At 47.3% G+C, this 14715-nt stretch overlaps 1 protein-coding gene across 1 annotated transcript in view; it reads right to left on the reverse strand.

Annotated features, from left to right (window-relative positions):
- Positions 1 to 12612, reverse strand: part of INSR (insulin receptor) — a 63194-nt gene extending 50582 nt beyond the window's left edge. Inside the window, exons 1-2 of the mRNA XM_074528680.1 lie at positions 12066 to 12612; positions 3335 to 3886 (exon numbers count right to left, since the gene is read on the reverse strand). Coding sequence (XP_074384781.1) covers positions 3335 to 3886; positions 12066 to 12150 — 637 coding nt within the window. The 5' untranslated portion in view covers positions 12151 to 12612. The remainder of the gene's footprint in view (positions 1 to 3334; positions 3887 to 12065) is intronic.
- Between the last annotated feature and the right edge of the window lie 2103 nt (positions 12613 to 14715).

A 14715-nucleotide genomic window follows, 5' to 3' on the forward strand; every position in this document is an offset into this window, starting at 1 on the left:
TGGTCAAGTAGAAGCAGTTTACTGTTTATTGTTTCTATAATATTGTTATAGATTTTTTAAACTATTAAATACATATTTTTCAATTGGTGTTTTTCCTTTTTCACTTGGTTTTGTTTGTATTTTTTAAGTATATGATTGGTTATAGTTTAGGTGTTTTACAGTTTTCTGCTAACTAGTTTTTGTGGTCTTGGTATTCGGTTTCTCAGCCTCTTCTTTCTTAATTTAGCACAATTTATGTTCTAATAGTTTTGGGTTTTGTTTGCATTTTTTGGAGTATATGATTGGTTATAGTTTAGGTGTTTTACAGTTTTCTGCTAACTCGTTTTTGTGGTGTTGGTATTCAGTTTCTCAGCCTCTTCTTTCTTAATTTAGCACAATTTTTGTTCTAACAGCTTTGACCAATTCTTGAGGCTTTAACAACAAACTCAGGAGCAGCCTGGCTGGTGCATCCTCTGCACCCTTGCAAATACATTGCAACAACTGGGAGCTGCTGTGAGGCTCTTCAGGCTAAGGAAAGCCAAAATACAATTCACACAAGCTTTTAATAATCTTGACAAAACAATTACACATGCTAAGGATACATTAGGGCTGGCAGGAGAACAGAGAGGCAGCGATTGCAGGTTGGCTAAATAAATGTCACTTAATCTGCACCACTGGCGTGCGCTCAGAGTCCAAAGGCTACTCACAAACAGACAAAAAAAGGTTTAAAAACCCTCTCAGGCTGTCAAAACAGCAGCAGAAGCACAGGGCAGGTGTCACAAGGCACGGGATCACTCAGATCCCAGCCTGTGCAAAACAGCGGCCACCAAAAAAACTAAAGTCCAAATCGCGGCGTTCAAACAAAGATAAGCCTGGCTTGCTAAGTGCTTTGGGAAGTGCATTCCAGTCACTGCCCAAATATTCAGGAGCATGGTTTCCCTGCTGTTCCTTCTGCAAGGGACACACAGAACCAGAGCATCTGTATATACTGCTTTTTGAAACTATTTTCTGATTGAAATCTCAATTTCTGGGTCAGACTGCGCTGAGGCAGGTGCTGGACAGGTGCCCTCCAATAAACTCTTGCATCAGAGGCAAGTTCAGATTTCTGTCCCAATGGTAAAATGTTATCATTAAGATATTCCATTTCTCCAGGTTTCATGGAAACAGGTAGTTTTTAAAAGGAGAGAAAACCATCCATTCCAGTCTGCCCCAACACAGCCCCAGAAAATTCACAGGGATTTTGGGAATATTCAGGAGCATGGCTTCCCTACTGTTCCTTCAGATTTCTCCCCCAATGATGAAATATTATCATTAAGATATTCCATTTCTCCAGGTTTCATGGAAATAGGTAGTTTTTAAAGAAGAGAAAACCATCCATTCCACTCTGCTCCAAAACAGCTCCAGAAAATTCACAGGGATTTTGGGAATATTCAGGAGCGTGGCTTCCCTACTGTTCCTTCTGCAAGGGACACACAGAACCAGAGCATCTGTATATATTGCTTTTTGAAACCATTTTCTGATGAAAATCTCAATTTCTGGGTCAAACAGTCTGAGCTGAGGCAGGTACTGGACAGGTGCCCTCCAACAAACTCTTGCATCAGAGACTCAGGAGTTCACATTTCTGCCCCAATGGTAAAATATTATCATTAAAATATTACATTTCTCCAGGTTTTATGGAAATAGGTAGTTTTTAAAGGAGAGAAAACCATCCATTCCAAAACAGCCCCAGAAAATTCACAGGGATTTTGGGAATATTCAGGAGCATGGCTTCCCTACTGTTCCTTCAGATTTCTCCCCCAATGATAAAATATTATCATTAAAATATTACATTTCTCTAGGTTTCATGGAAATAGGCAGTTTTTTAAAGAAGAGAAAACCATCCATTCCGGTCTGTTCCAAAACAGCCCCAGAAAATTCACAGGGATTTTGGGGCATTATGTTCTAGGCAATAAAAAAGTGCCAATTAGACCTTTACCCTTATGAAACAGCAGCAAACACAGCACATGAAATGCATAAGAAACCAGGTTTCAGTGCTGATGTAACTGCATACCTGAAGGTTTATAAATAAAATGCCTTACAATCTTATTTTTCATTTTAAAATAAGGAACACACGTACACACTTGCATCTTCTTGCTCATACCCTGTTATTCTGGCCACAAAAAATAACCACTTGCTTTAAAAGGAAGCTGGACGATTTTGGGGTGAGGAGTAGCAGAGGGGAAACCACATTAATTGCATTAGTTTGTGCACACTGGGAGGAATTCCTCCTCAAATTTGGCACTTAGCACTCAGAGCTGCCCTTTAAAGCTTGGCAAGAATTTCTGTGCAGCCCACAAGTTTCCTAATTTCGTCTCAGGACACACTGGTTCGTTTGGATGCACGACCTCCAGAAAGGCAGACAACCCTAAATGTGTCACTCTCACCTCAATTCACTTTGCTCCCTGTCAAGGCAGATTGAACATAAATCAAAGCCAATATATAATTAAAGCTAAGCTTAAGGTCAGTTCCAAGTTTGGAAAAAAACAAATCTGTATGAAATTAAAAGCAGCTCCAATACATTTGGGGTGGCAACAGCAGTGAGCTTTTTGAACACAGCTTCTGCCCTGGGCTCAAAGCTCTGTTATTTCACCCTCTACCCCATCCAGGTCCTCTTTTCTCCTTTAGGTCTGACTCCAGCTTCTTCTCTGAGCAAATGTTGCTCACTCATCCCCACATCTTACACCTTTTTATGGCAGGAAGGTTTTGGTGAAGATGGAATTGCCCCTTTGCAGAATGGGGTTTATTTCAATGAGAATTTTCCCCACTGTTGTGCTTCCACCTGCTGCAGCCTCTCAGTCAGTCTGGACTTTCATTCCCTCCCCAAACCTCAATAAAGACACTCAGAGTACCAAGTGTTATCCAAAACACTCCCAGTCCATTAAAATGGTGAGTTCTGGGCAGCTCCTGACTCTGCAGGAGAACCAAACCCAGAATTCTGGATGCCTTATAAACACAGAGGGAAGAACTGCTCAAACCCATCCCAAAGGTTTTCTGTTCCTCTTTTAAGGTCAATTTTCAGCCCTGCTGAAAATTTAAGGTCAATTTTCAGCCCAATCTGTGCTTACAGGTCAGGAGGCACCTGTCAGGCCTCCAAGAACCCCAAAGTGGTTTGGGTTGGAAGAGACACCAAAGCCCATCCAGTGCCACCCTGCCATGGGGGGACACCTTCCATCATCCCTGCTGCTCCAAACCCTGTCCAACCCGGCCTTGGGCACTGCCAGGGATCCAGGGCCAGCCTGGATCAGGGCCTCACAGGTCCTGACAGGTCAAAATCTGACAGCAAAGCCCCACCTGAGACCCCTCAGCGTGCACTGACCTCTCTGGCAGCGATCGTGCGTCCAGCAGCGCTCGATGAAAATCCCGTTTATCACCGTGGGGGGACAGTTGCTCTTCCCTTTCACAGTGCCTGGGCACACATCTCCACACTCCTCTTTGTCATCCTTGTTGGCCACGATGTAATTGTCTTCTACAGAATCCAAAATCCTGGACCAGTCGATGGTGGACAGGTAGCAGAGCTCGTTGTTCTTCTCGATGCGCACGGCGCCCCGGGTGATGTTCATCAGGTTGTAGAGGCCAATTTCCTTCAGGTGAACCATCTCAAAGATCACCAGGGCGTAGTTGAAGAACAGGTGAGTCCCTCTGATCACAGTGAGGTTGGGGAAGAGGCCCTTCAGGCTCTCCAGGCCGTAGACACGGAACAGCAGCAGGTAATCTGTGATCATGGTCAGCTTGGGGAAGCTGAGCTCGCGGAAATCTTCGGGTTTGGTTTTGAACATCAGCAGGATCTGCAAGTGGCCCTCGATCACGGTGCAGTTCTCCAGCATGTTCAGCCTGGTCAGGTTGTTTCGGATGTCCATGCTCCTGCAAACTGGGAGGCAAAGGAGAATTCATTTATTAAATTGCTGGAGTTTTCCAAACTCTCGGTTCTGTCCGACCGCACCGAGCTCCGCTGGGGACTTGTGGCCCTCAAGCTTTAAGTGTTAAGAAATACACAGTGGGGAACATTCCCTGGTATAAAGTTACAAAACAAGAGGATTTCATCATTTTTTCTGCCATCTTGAGTGCCTGCCTGTTGCCTCTATCACGACTGCAGTGCTGGGACATCACAAAGGGAAGAGATGGCTGGGCTGTTTTCTCCACACCTACCTCACCTCAGATTGAGCAATTCATGCCAGGGGATTAGAGGGAGGCATTCAGAATGGTTGCAGGGAGGGGAAGATGGGAAAGAATAATGGCCAGAGATGGTAGAGCTTGGGAAGGGAGCAGAAAAACCTGGAAATGCACAGGAGCACAGCCCACGCTCCTGCCCAGACTCTGCTGACAGGAGTAATTTACTACATTAGTAATTTTTGCCCTGAGCATTCTTTTCAGATGAGGTGTTGGGGTTTTTTTTGGTGATTATTTTCTCAAGGGTGCAAATCTCCCTCTCTTGGCTACCTGGGCAGTTTATTTCATAGAAGCAGGAACCAAAGAACTGGCAAAGTGAACAAATGCACGGAGCATAAATTAGAAGGTAAACTCAATAATAGGAATCCAGGAACCAGCAAAAGGAAAAAGTTTGAATAGGGAAATATTTTTTCAACTCTAAGCACAGGTAAGAAATCAAGAAGGAAATTTGCAGCCCCACACCCCTACAGCACAACAAAACAAAACAAAAACCCTTTTGTGACAACCCCTTTGAAACCAACTTCATAGAAACATCAACCAGACCATAATGTTCAAATCCAGGTGGATTCTTGCTCAATTTTTCCTTTTTGAAGATGGCATCCACTCAAAGGATTTTCTCTTTTATCTGCAGCTGGTTCAGTGTCTTCCCTCCCCACTTAAGAACAGAAAACTCAGGCTCTTTCCCCTTTGTGTCACTGTATGTGAAGCTCACCATCTATAAAACCACATTACAGCTCGAAGGGATCCCCAGCCCTTCAAAACTGATGTGGACACAAACATTTCACAGCAAGGATTGTCTGACTCCTCCTGGTTTAACACAAGGGTTAAAACCAAATTCTATGCAAATATCTAATTAATTATTCAAAAATTTGCTCCACTGACTGCAAGAAAAAATAAAATTTGGCAATACTAATATGGGATTTGCAGCAACGCTATTGCCCAATGGGATTTTTTGGCACTATATCCAAGCCATTTCATAAATTGCTTTCTGGAAGAAAAAAGCCAATGCACACGGTGCCTCAAGGATTAAGGATGTACTTGGAAAAAGTGGGAAAAGGAACCTGATGACCAGCCAGCAACAAATCTCTGCCCCAAAATGTACTGCTGCACATCCCAACCTGGGATTAAAGACCTGGGAGAGCAACAGATTCAGCTCAAATGCTCTGGATATTTATTTGCAATAAATAACATTGGTATTTCCAAAGAGGCAAGTGCATGGCAGGTCAGGTCAGTGAAAGGAGAAGTAACAGAGGGACACGTAAGAAACTGAAAGACTGAATTCAACTGAAGTCCCCAGTGCAGCTAAAATTACCAGATAAATTCAAAATGCAACATCTTGGTTCTTTTTTTTTTAATAATTATTATTTTTGGGGTGCACAGCTGTGTTGGGGTGGCACCCACCACCACAGGAGAAATGCACTGCCTGCTGGAATGGACAGGGAAAGGAAAGGTCAAAAAATACAGAGCAGGAATTACTTGTGAGAGTCAGAGCTCGAGGCTGCGGCTGAAGGGATGCATGAATGCCCAGAGCACAATTGCCTGTGCCTTTCATCAATTTGGGCAGAATGAGGTGACTCCCAGGGGCTGGACACAAACCCTGCACCCTCAGCGGCACCCTGAGCAGGGCTGGGGGCATCTGCACTGAGGGATGGCCAGGAAAAGCCTGGCTTTTGAAACCAACTTCATAAAAACATCAACCACACCACAGAATTCGGTTTTAACCCCTGTGCTAAACCAGGAGGAGTCAGACAATCCTTGCTGTGAAATGTTTGCGTCCACGTCAGTTTTGCAGGGCTGGGTGATCCCTTGGAGCTGTGACGTGGTGGTTTTGTAGCTGGTGAGCTTCACATACAGTGACACAAAGAGGAAAGAGCCTGTGTTCAAAGAGGAAAGAGTCAATGTTCAAATCCAGGTGGATTCTCCCTGAATTTTTCCTTTTTGAAGACTGCATCCACCAAAGGATTCTCTCTTTTGTTTACAGCTGGTTCAGTGTCTTCCCTCCCCACTTAAGAACAAAAGGGCTGTGGCTGCTTTTTCAGGCTGTGGAAATTCTCCTTTTGTGCAGGAACAGAGTGAAGGAACTTGGTGTGGAGGAGCCACCCATGGTGGGCGCCCAGCACTGAGGAAATTCAGGGTCCTGCCTGGCAGAGGAACAGATCCACAGGCAGCAAGGATTCTGAGAGGATGATCTGAACCCCAGCATGGTTTGGGTTGGGAAGGACCTCAAATCCCACCCAGAGCCAGCCCTGCCATGGCAGGGACACCTCCCACTGTCCCAGGTGCTCCCAGCCCTGCCCAGCCTGGCCTTGGGCACTGCCAGGGAACAATTCCTGCCCAAGATCCCATCTAAATTTCATTTTTTTCAGTGGAGCCATTCCCTGTGTCCTGGCACTGCTGGTCACTGCAGCCCTGGAGTTCCCAGCTCTCATCCCTCTCCTCAAAAACTCCAAATTAAATCACTCTGCTCCTGGACCTTTCAAGCTTCTGGACATCACCACTGACAGGAGCCATGCTGCTCCTGCTCCAAACAGCCCAAAAGCTGCTCAAAGATCTTCCTCAAAGATCTTCCAATTTTCACAAAACTCAACCATCTGAGCACCCCCACAAAGTCCAAACCTCCCTCTCTCCCATCCTGACACAGATTCCTCACAGAAAAGGTGACCAAAGGCTAACAACTCCAAATATTCTGAAAAGATGTGTTAAGGAACAAAGGTTGGCTAAAGGTGAATCTAAAAAGAAATGAGTGAAGCTTTTGAAGAAATAAAAATACACATCTAGCAGAGCTGGAAGTACAACAGCCATGGTTCATCAGCTGCTTTTTCCCACATTTAGAGAAAAATCACACTTAATTATTTTTCAGGTTCTACTTCAATTTAGCTTTTAAGTGATAAATGGTATCTAAGCTCCTTCTTTTTAACACCTCAAAGATCAAAGAGAATAATGAGGAATTAAGGACATCTGAAACAAAATGGGCTTTTTACTTGGAGGTTTCTCCATCTTTTCATGCCTCTGAATTTTCAGCAGTTTCTATCTCCTGTTCATGCAGTAGCAGCTTAAGTCACCCCATAAATTTATTGTTACCAAGACAACAAGAAGCAGTTTTAAGCAAAGTAATAAGTGTTTTTCCACAGCTTCTCTTGATAGTATTTCTTCTGCAAGGACAGGGGAATTAATCAACCATTCAGTAGGAAGGCAAGGCAGGTTTGATCCCAGAAGAAGGAGAGCAAAGTTGAGCCATCAATTATAACACAGACAACCTGGTTTCAAAAAAACACATAAATCAGCTTTCAGGGAAATAAAAAAAAAATCACAAATTGATTCTCCAGTAGTAGGCCCAAAGCCGCTCCTGTGCAAAACCCCCACTAGACATAAATTCCTAAATTTCAGCAGAAACAGCAGCACAGCTCTGAGCTGCCAGAGGAAGCACAGCTCCATCCCTGCTACCAAAAAAAAAAAAAATTTACTAAATCATCCTACACATGTTCCACCAGCCCCCCCAGAAAACCAAGCTGAAGCCACGCTCTTCAAAAAACAAACAAACAAACAAATAAATCCCAAGATGCCAAAGCCTCTCGGACAAACTGGTTTGGTAACAACCTCCAAGTCCTGAATGAAGAAACCAGATCTGATGCCAGAGGTTAAGTTTTCAAGATAGAGTCTAAGCAGGGGAATAGCTGGAACTTAAACCTTGTTTATAGTAAATCATGTGGATGGCAAACCTTAATGATTCACTGCTTCAGAGCTCTGGCCTTTAACAATCAGGATCAGGGGAATCTGGCACAGAAGGATCACAAACCATTTGAGGTAACTATTGGTTTATTCTGATTTTCTTTTTTGTAGTCTGCTGCCTACTGAATAAACAAACTATTGCCAAAAAAAAAATTTACACTTGCTTGGGTCAAAAGCATTGCAATTCTACATAAAGCTGATTTTTAGAAGTGGCTTTGGGGAACTGGGAGAAGGACTTTTTTGGGATTTTGGGTGGTTTTTGGGATTTCTTGTACTTTTTTGGGTGTTTGGGATTAACTGCTGAGACAGGAAAACATCCTGGTACCAGGTTAGAGGGAAGGACTGTGTGACAGCTCCTAGCCTGCAGCAATTGTTTAATACACATAAAAACCGTTGTGAAATATGGATTTTTTTTTTAAGCTTCAGTTCTGCACCTCAGATACCTGGAGCTGAACAAACTGGATATGGACTCCAAAATGAGCCCCTGTAAACCTCAGGGAATATCTCAGGTGCCTGACACACTGCTTGCCTCAAAACCAAATTAAATCACTCTGCTCCTGGACCTTTCAAGATTCTGGACATCACCACTGACATGAGCCATGCTGCTCCTGCTCCAAACAGACCAAAAGCTGCTCAAAGATCTTCCAATCTCCACAAAACTCAACCACCTCAGCATCTCCAAACAGCCCAAAAGCTGCTCCAAGATCTTCAAATCTCCACAAAACTCAACCACCTCAGCATCCCCACAGGGTCCAAACCTCCCTCTCTCCCATCCTGACACGGATTCCTCACAGAAAAGGTGACCAAAGGCTAACAACCCCAAATATTCTGAAAAGATGTGTTAAGGAACAAAGGTTGGCTAAAGGTGAATCTAAAAAGAAATGAGTGAAGCTTCTCACCGCCCAAACCAAGGGTAAACCCCTCAAAGTTTGCCCTTTATAGCCTGGTTTGGGCTGTGTTTGTGCTCCCCTCATTTGGTTCAGAACCCAAACTGCAAACAGGACTCGTCCTGCCCCATTTCCACGCAGAGATAACCAGGACAGCACCCTTGGGGTAACCCGGGGTCTGTGCTGGGGCTGACGCTCCTGAGGATCCTCCCTGCTCCAAAGGCAGCAGGAACAGGCTCTACACCTTGCCCATATCAGCACCACTGATATTCCACAAGGCACTCACCCCAAAAATGACCTCCAGAAAGCTCTGGGGTTTTATTTACACTGTTCAGAGACGGCCACTGTGCTGCCTGTCCCCAAAAAAGGGACAGGACACGCTGGGTTTGGTACAGCCCTGCCCTTCTGCACTCACTTTTCTTACTTTATTCTCCTACTTTTCTCTCCTGTATTTCTACTTTTATTTTCATAAAAAAATTCATTCTACATTGAGTCTCTAACACAGGCTTGAGGTGGGACAAGGGAACAGTTTCTTAATGAGTTTACGAGCACAAAAAATATCTGTATCAGCCAGATATGATACTAACTAAGAAGTAACCTATCTTAGAAGTGTGCTACTACAGCAATTCACAGGGAAATTTGTCCCACAGGATGATTTAGGCAGAGATCTCTCAACTGCATTCCCACCTCAGATCAGCAGCAGGTACTGGAGCACATGGGCAGCTCCCAAATTTAGGGGAAGAGTTCAGGAGGGGAGGAAGAGCATTCCAAACATCCACGATTGCATTGATCAGTTTTCTATTAACCAGAAAAGGAGCCCAAAGGAAGCTGCTCCATTAGCAGATGCCTAAAACTAGGTGAGGTAAATCCCACCCCAAATACCAGAGCTAATGAACTGACAGGCATGAGTCATGTGCGAGATTTATTTCAAGAAGTTGCATTATGTTTACACAGTCATTAAAAAAAAAATACACAAAACTCTCTTTCTTCCCAAAACGAGATATATGGATCTTCATTTTATGCACAAGTCAGGCTTTCTTTCCTTAACCCTTTCTCCCTCTCCTGTCAGTAATTCCTGAACTCAACAACTACCCTTAACCACATGTAGGAGAGGAAGAGTGGTTAGTGTGAATATTGTGTTTTCACTTGAAGTATTCCTAAAATATTTAGGAAAAGGGGATGGATTGAGGAGGAGAAACTCATAATCTGGCTGTCACTGTGAACTTTACCATCCACCCCATTTTTCTGCTCAACCACCTCCATCCACCTGCTGCTTGCCCCCAGCTCTGCCTCAAGGCACCAGAGGGGAGAGGAATTCACAGGGCACAAGGAAAAATCATGGATGGGGGGAGTTTTGTCCCTGGAGAGGCTTTCAGTGGGAACGCAGGGCACCGATCTCCAAGAAAGCTGCCTCCATCAGCCCCGTTGCTCAGGGAACAACTTGTTTGCTCATGCAGCTCTCGTACGCGCATTTCCCCCCCTGGTTTTTTGTTTCTGTTCTCCGTCCCCACCGTGCTGCTCCCAGACCTCACCATTCCCAGAAAACTGAGCCAGAAAATGGAATCAAACAGCACAAAACCTTTCAAATCAGCTTCAATCATCAGAACCCTGTCTGTAGAGTACTTCATCAAGTATTTGCATGGTAAAAATGACACGGAAATGTTCCAGCCCACGCTTTGCTTTGCTGTCTTGTGCCCCTACTCCTCCATCCATGAACTCAAGAGTACATTTTCCTACCACGCTGTAACACAGCAAAGATCAGGGAGTTTAGAACACAAACACGCTTGAACCCCAAAAAGCAAATATGATTTAAATAAATAACCAAATCACAGGCTGTGCTGTGGCAGTAATAATAATAGTGTTTTCAAATTAGGAACTGCTGGACTCCAGTTGATTTGCACACGTATTTATTTATTATTAGTGCTATATGTCAACTGCCTTTTCCATCTCTGCTGGAGGAGGGCAGGTTTGCCCACAGCAGCTGGGGCTGACCCTCCCAAGGTAACACAGTGTCACCGGCCTCTTGTGAGGTTTCAAACGTGTCAGGGAAGAAACTGGGTTATTTTTGAAATATATGACTTGTCCTATTGCTGGGAGAAGAGGCTGTCTTACAGGAACATGCTGCTTTATTCCCTGGATCCTATACATATCCCAATAATGTCCATCACTGGGTTGTCTCTACTTGAACTGATTCTCTTGCTCTTGCCTTTTCCGATGGGAAAGCCAACAGGTAGATTTTCTATGGGAGACATGACCCACAGATCCAGTTAGCTGTCTTTAAATAAATATTTTCCTTTTGTCAAAAAAATTGTAAGAATCACCTAAATTAAAGAACCTCTCATTAAAAGGATTTCCTGAGCAAGTTTATTTAACGTAGCCCATCAAAACAGCTCGTAAGGCTTAACCTCGAGCCAGCCGTGGGTTTAACAAGCTTGTGACCTCCAACACAACATCTTTATTCCCCTGTCTTGTATTTTACAAGCCCCTGTGTACACACAGAGCCTCCCCCCGGAGCTCTCCCATCTTAATACCTGTGGATTTGGCACACTACCTAAAAGTGGTTAAAGACAAAACCTCCGCGTCTGGCCACACTAAACCCTCCTGAAACCGGAGCCGGTTCTGAGGCAGCCGAGGAGCGGCGGGGGCACAGGGCTGGGGAGGGCACCGGGGAAGGGATCAGGGAAGGGACCCGAGAAGGGACCGGGGAGGGAGAGGGGAAGGGACACGGGAAAGAACCGGGGAAGGGACCGGGGAGTGGATCGAGGGAGGGGACCCAGGGAAGGGGTCCGAGAGGGGTCCGAGAAAGGGACCGGGGAGGGAACCGAGGAACAGACCCTGTCAGGGCCCGGGGAGGGGACTGGGCAGGGGACCTGGGGAGGAATCGGGGAAATCGGGGAAGGGACGGGGCAAGTGCCCACGGAAGGAGCCGGGGAGCGGCACCGAGAGGGGCCCGTGCCCTTCCCCGCGCCTGCCCCGGGCGCGGCCCGCGCTGACCCCGGCCCAGCGCCCGCCTGCGCGGGGCCCCGCGGGCCGGGACGCGCCGGGGCAGCCGCTGCCCTCCCTCCCCGCGGCCGTGCCCGCTCCAATCTCGGCCGCCGCCGGGCCCTCCCCGGGCCGGGGGTGAAGGTGACCCGGGAGCGCTCCGGGCCGCGGCCGCGCTGCCCGCGGGCCCCGCGCAGGTACAAAGGGCACGGCGGGGCCGGGCCCTCCCCGCCGCCGCCGCCGCCGCCGCCCCCCAACCCTCCCGGCCGGGCCCCGACTCACTCTCGCCGCGGCCGCGGCCGCACCAGGCTCCCAGCACCACGGCCACGGCCAGCGCCGCCGCCGCCGCCGCCGCTCTCGGTCCCATCCCGCGCCGCTGCCGCGGCCGCCGCCGCCCGGCGCGAATCAGAGCCCGCGGGGCGGGCGCGGGGGCCGGGCCCGGCCGAGCATCGCCGGTGGAGCCCCCGCGGAGCCCCTTTATAGCGCCGGGCCCCTCCCTGCCCGCGGTGTCGGCCCCGGCCCGGCGGCCCCTTCCAGCGCAGGCCGGGCTGGCGGCGGCGCCCCGGCCAGTAAACAAGGGGCTGCCCCCGTCAGCTGCGAGCCGAGCGGGGCGGCCGCAAGAGGCGGCGCGGAGCGCGGGCACGGGACGGGACGGGCCGGGGGAGGAGCAGCGGCGGCAGCGGCTTCTAGCCACCCTTCATCAGCCACCCATCAGCCATCCGTCCGTCCAACCAGCCATCTGTCCGTCCGTCCTGCTGTCCGCCCACCCGTGCAGGCCGGCTGTGAGCCCTGCTGGCGCTGCCCGAGCAGCCGCTGTGGCCTCGGTAGCGCTGAATGAGTGAAACGCAGGAGCTGAGGAGCCTCAGCTCGCTGTGGGTTCAAATGGAAGGAGAGTAGGGTTAGGTTTGAGATTAGGGAAAAGATTTGTACTGGCAGGGTGGGCAGGCCCTGGCACAGGGTGCCCAGAGCAGCTGGGGCTGCCCCTGGATACCTGGCAGTGCCCAAGGCCAGGCTGGACAGGGCTGGGATCACTCTGGGACAGTGGGAGGTGTCCCTGTCATGGCAGGGATAGAACAAGATGGTCCCCAAGGTCCCTTCCAACCCAAACCATTCCGGGATTCTGTCCCCAATGCTGACAGCCCAGGCTGCTGCCCTGGCTGTGCCCATGTCCCTTCTCCTCCTCTTGGAAAGGATGAATTGCCACAGAGCTGGACAGAGCTTCGGATAAGGACACTGTCTACCACTGCCACTGCTTTTAGTATCACAGAACCCAAAAAGCCATTGTAGATTTCTGGTTTTCTGGTTCTTTTTCCAGTGGGATTCACCATTTGGTGCCTTTTTTAATCATCTCTGCGCTGCACTCGCACTAAGCCATGACAGTACGTTTCCTGGCAACTTCCAGTAATTTTATCTGGCTCTTGCTTTCAGCCATTTCTGCGAGACAAATGAGTTTTAAACTGCTGGAAAAAAAGCCTTTTTTAATTCAAAAATGTTTGGCAAATAGACATTTTTTAACATTTTTATCCCACCATCTTTGGCTTACAACAGATCTCTCACTTCTGCCTGACATGAAGAGCCCCTGGGCAGGCCAGTGGTGACCAGCAGGTCACTGTGCCTCAGTCCCTTTGTCTGGACACTGAATTGCACCTTGAGTTTACCCTATTTAAGATACTTTGCATTGCTTTTCCAGGTAAAGAATCCCTGCAGTTGTGCCAGGGACACGACAGAGTGTGGATGAGGGGAGGGCTGGTCAGTGGAACCGTGGCTGTGCTGCTGTGATTCAGCCCCTGACGTTGTTTGAGGTTTCCCTGTTGGACAGGGTAAGGCTGGCAGCCTGATTCGAGCAGAGGAAGCAGGATGAGCTGGGATGGTACCTGTGCAGCAATAACTACATCTTGGCATTTGCAGACTATTTAAATGCTGAGATGAAAGGCTCTGCTTAAGTGGGGATGCTTTCTCTGTCATCAGCACAGCAGATGTGTGTCTGCACAGCACAGGAGCTGTTGATTCAGCCCATTGACGTATCAGAGCCACAGTCATGGGACAGCATTTCCCCCATTTCTGTCCTTTTTTCCCAAATCCATGCTGCTGCCTCCAGCTGGCAAGTGCAGAGAGACTTGGAACCCCACTCATTGACTGCTTCAGGAAGTAAGGGCAGTTAAGGAATGGAAATAAACAACAAAAGTATGCATTCTCTGTTTGCAAATTAACCTGCTTTATGAGTGTAGACTTTGCATAAAACAGACAGAGCCAAACATCACCTGGACAGCTCGGGCTGTGTGGAATTTTTACTGGGACTGTAACAGCAACCTGCTCTTGCTTACTCACTTCTGTTCTCATTGCCTTTCATGTAATAATGATATCAGCTTACGCATTGGCACATGAGGATTAAAGGCTACAGATTTATTATCTTTCCTTAAAATACTATTTTTAGTTTCTAATTACTGATTAAGAACATCAGGGTGCAACCTTTCCAGCATCTTTCCCATACATTCACTGCTACATATTCATCATGCTACAGTGCACTTGGTTTGCAATCAGATAAACCAACAGGAGCAATGTGGGCGCTTAGAAACTAAGCCAACACCTGCTTACTCTTTTTTTTTTTTTTCTAATAGCTGCAATGCAGGCTCTTCTTTTATTCCTGATTCAAGAAGCTACTAAAATCACCAGTTTGGTATATTAAATATTGGCAACAGTCACATTTCTTCCTCTTCACTACAGATGTTTTATGGTTTGGTTAAAATAACTTGGAAATAAGCAGGGATAAGTGCTATGAACTGTGACAATCACAGACATGGGGGTTCAGATCTGAATCCTCCTGAGAAAATAAGTACAGAGAGACTTGCCATAGAGTTATCCATCTGTTTGACCATACAAAGACTTATTTGTTTTGGTTTGATCCATTCCTTACTTAAATCATGGAATGGTT

The sequence above is a fragment of the Zonotrichia albicollis genome, chromosome 29 (genome assembly GCF_047830755.1).
Source record: "Zonotrichia albicollis isolate bZonAlb1 chromosome 29, bZonAlb1.hap1, whole genome shotgun sequence".
NCBI lineage: Eukaryota > Metazoa > Chordata > Aves > Passeriformes > Passerellidae > Zonotrichia > Zonotrichia albicollis.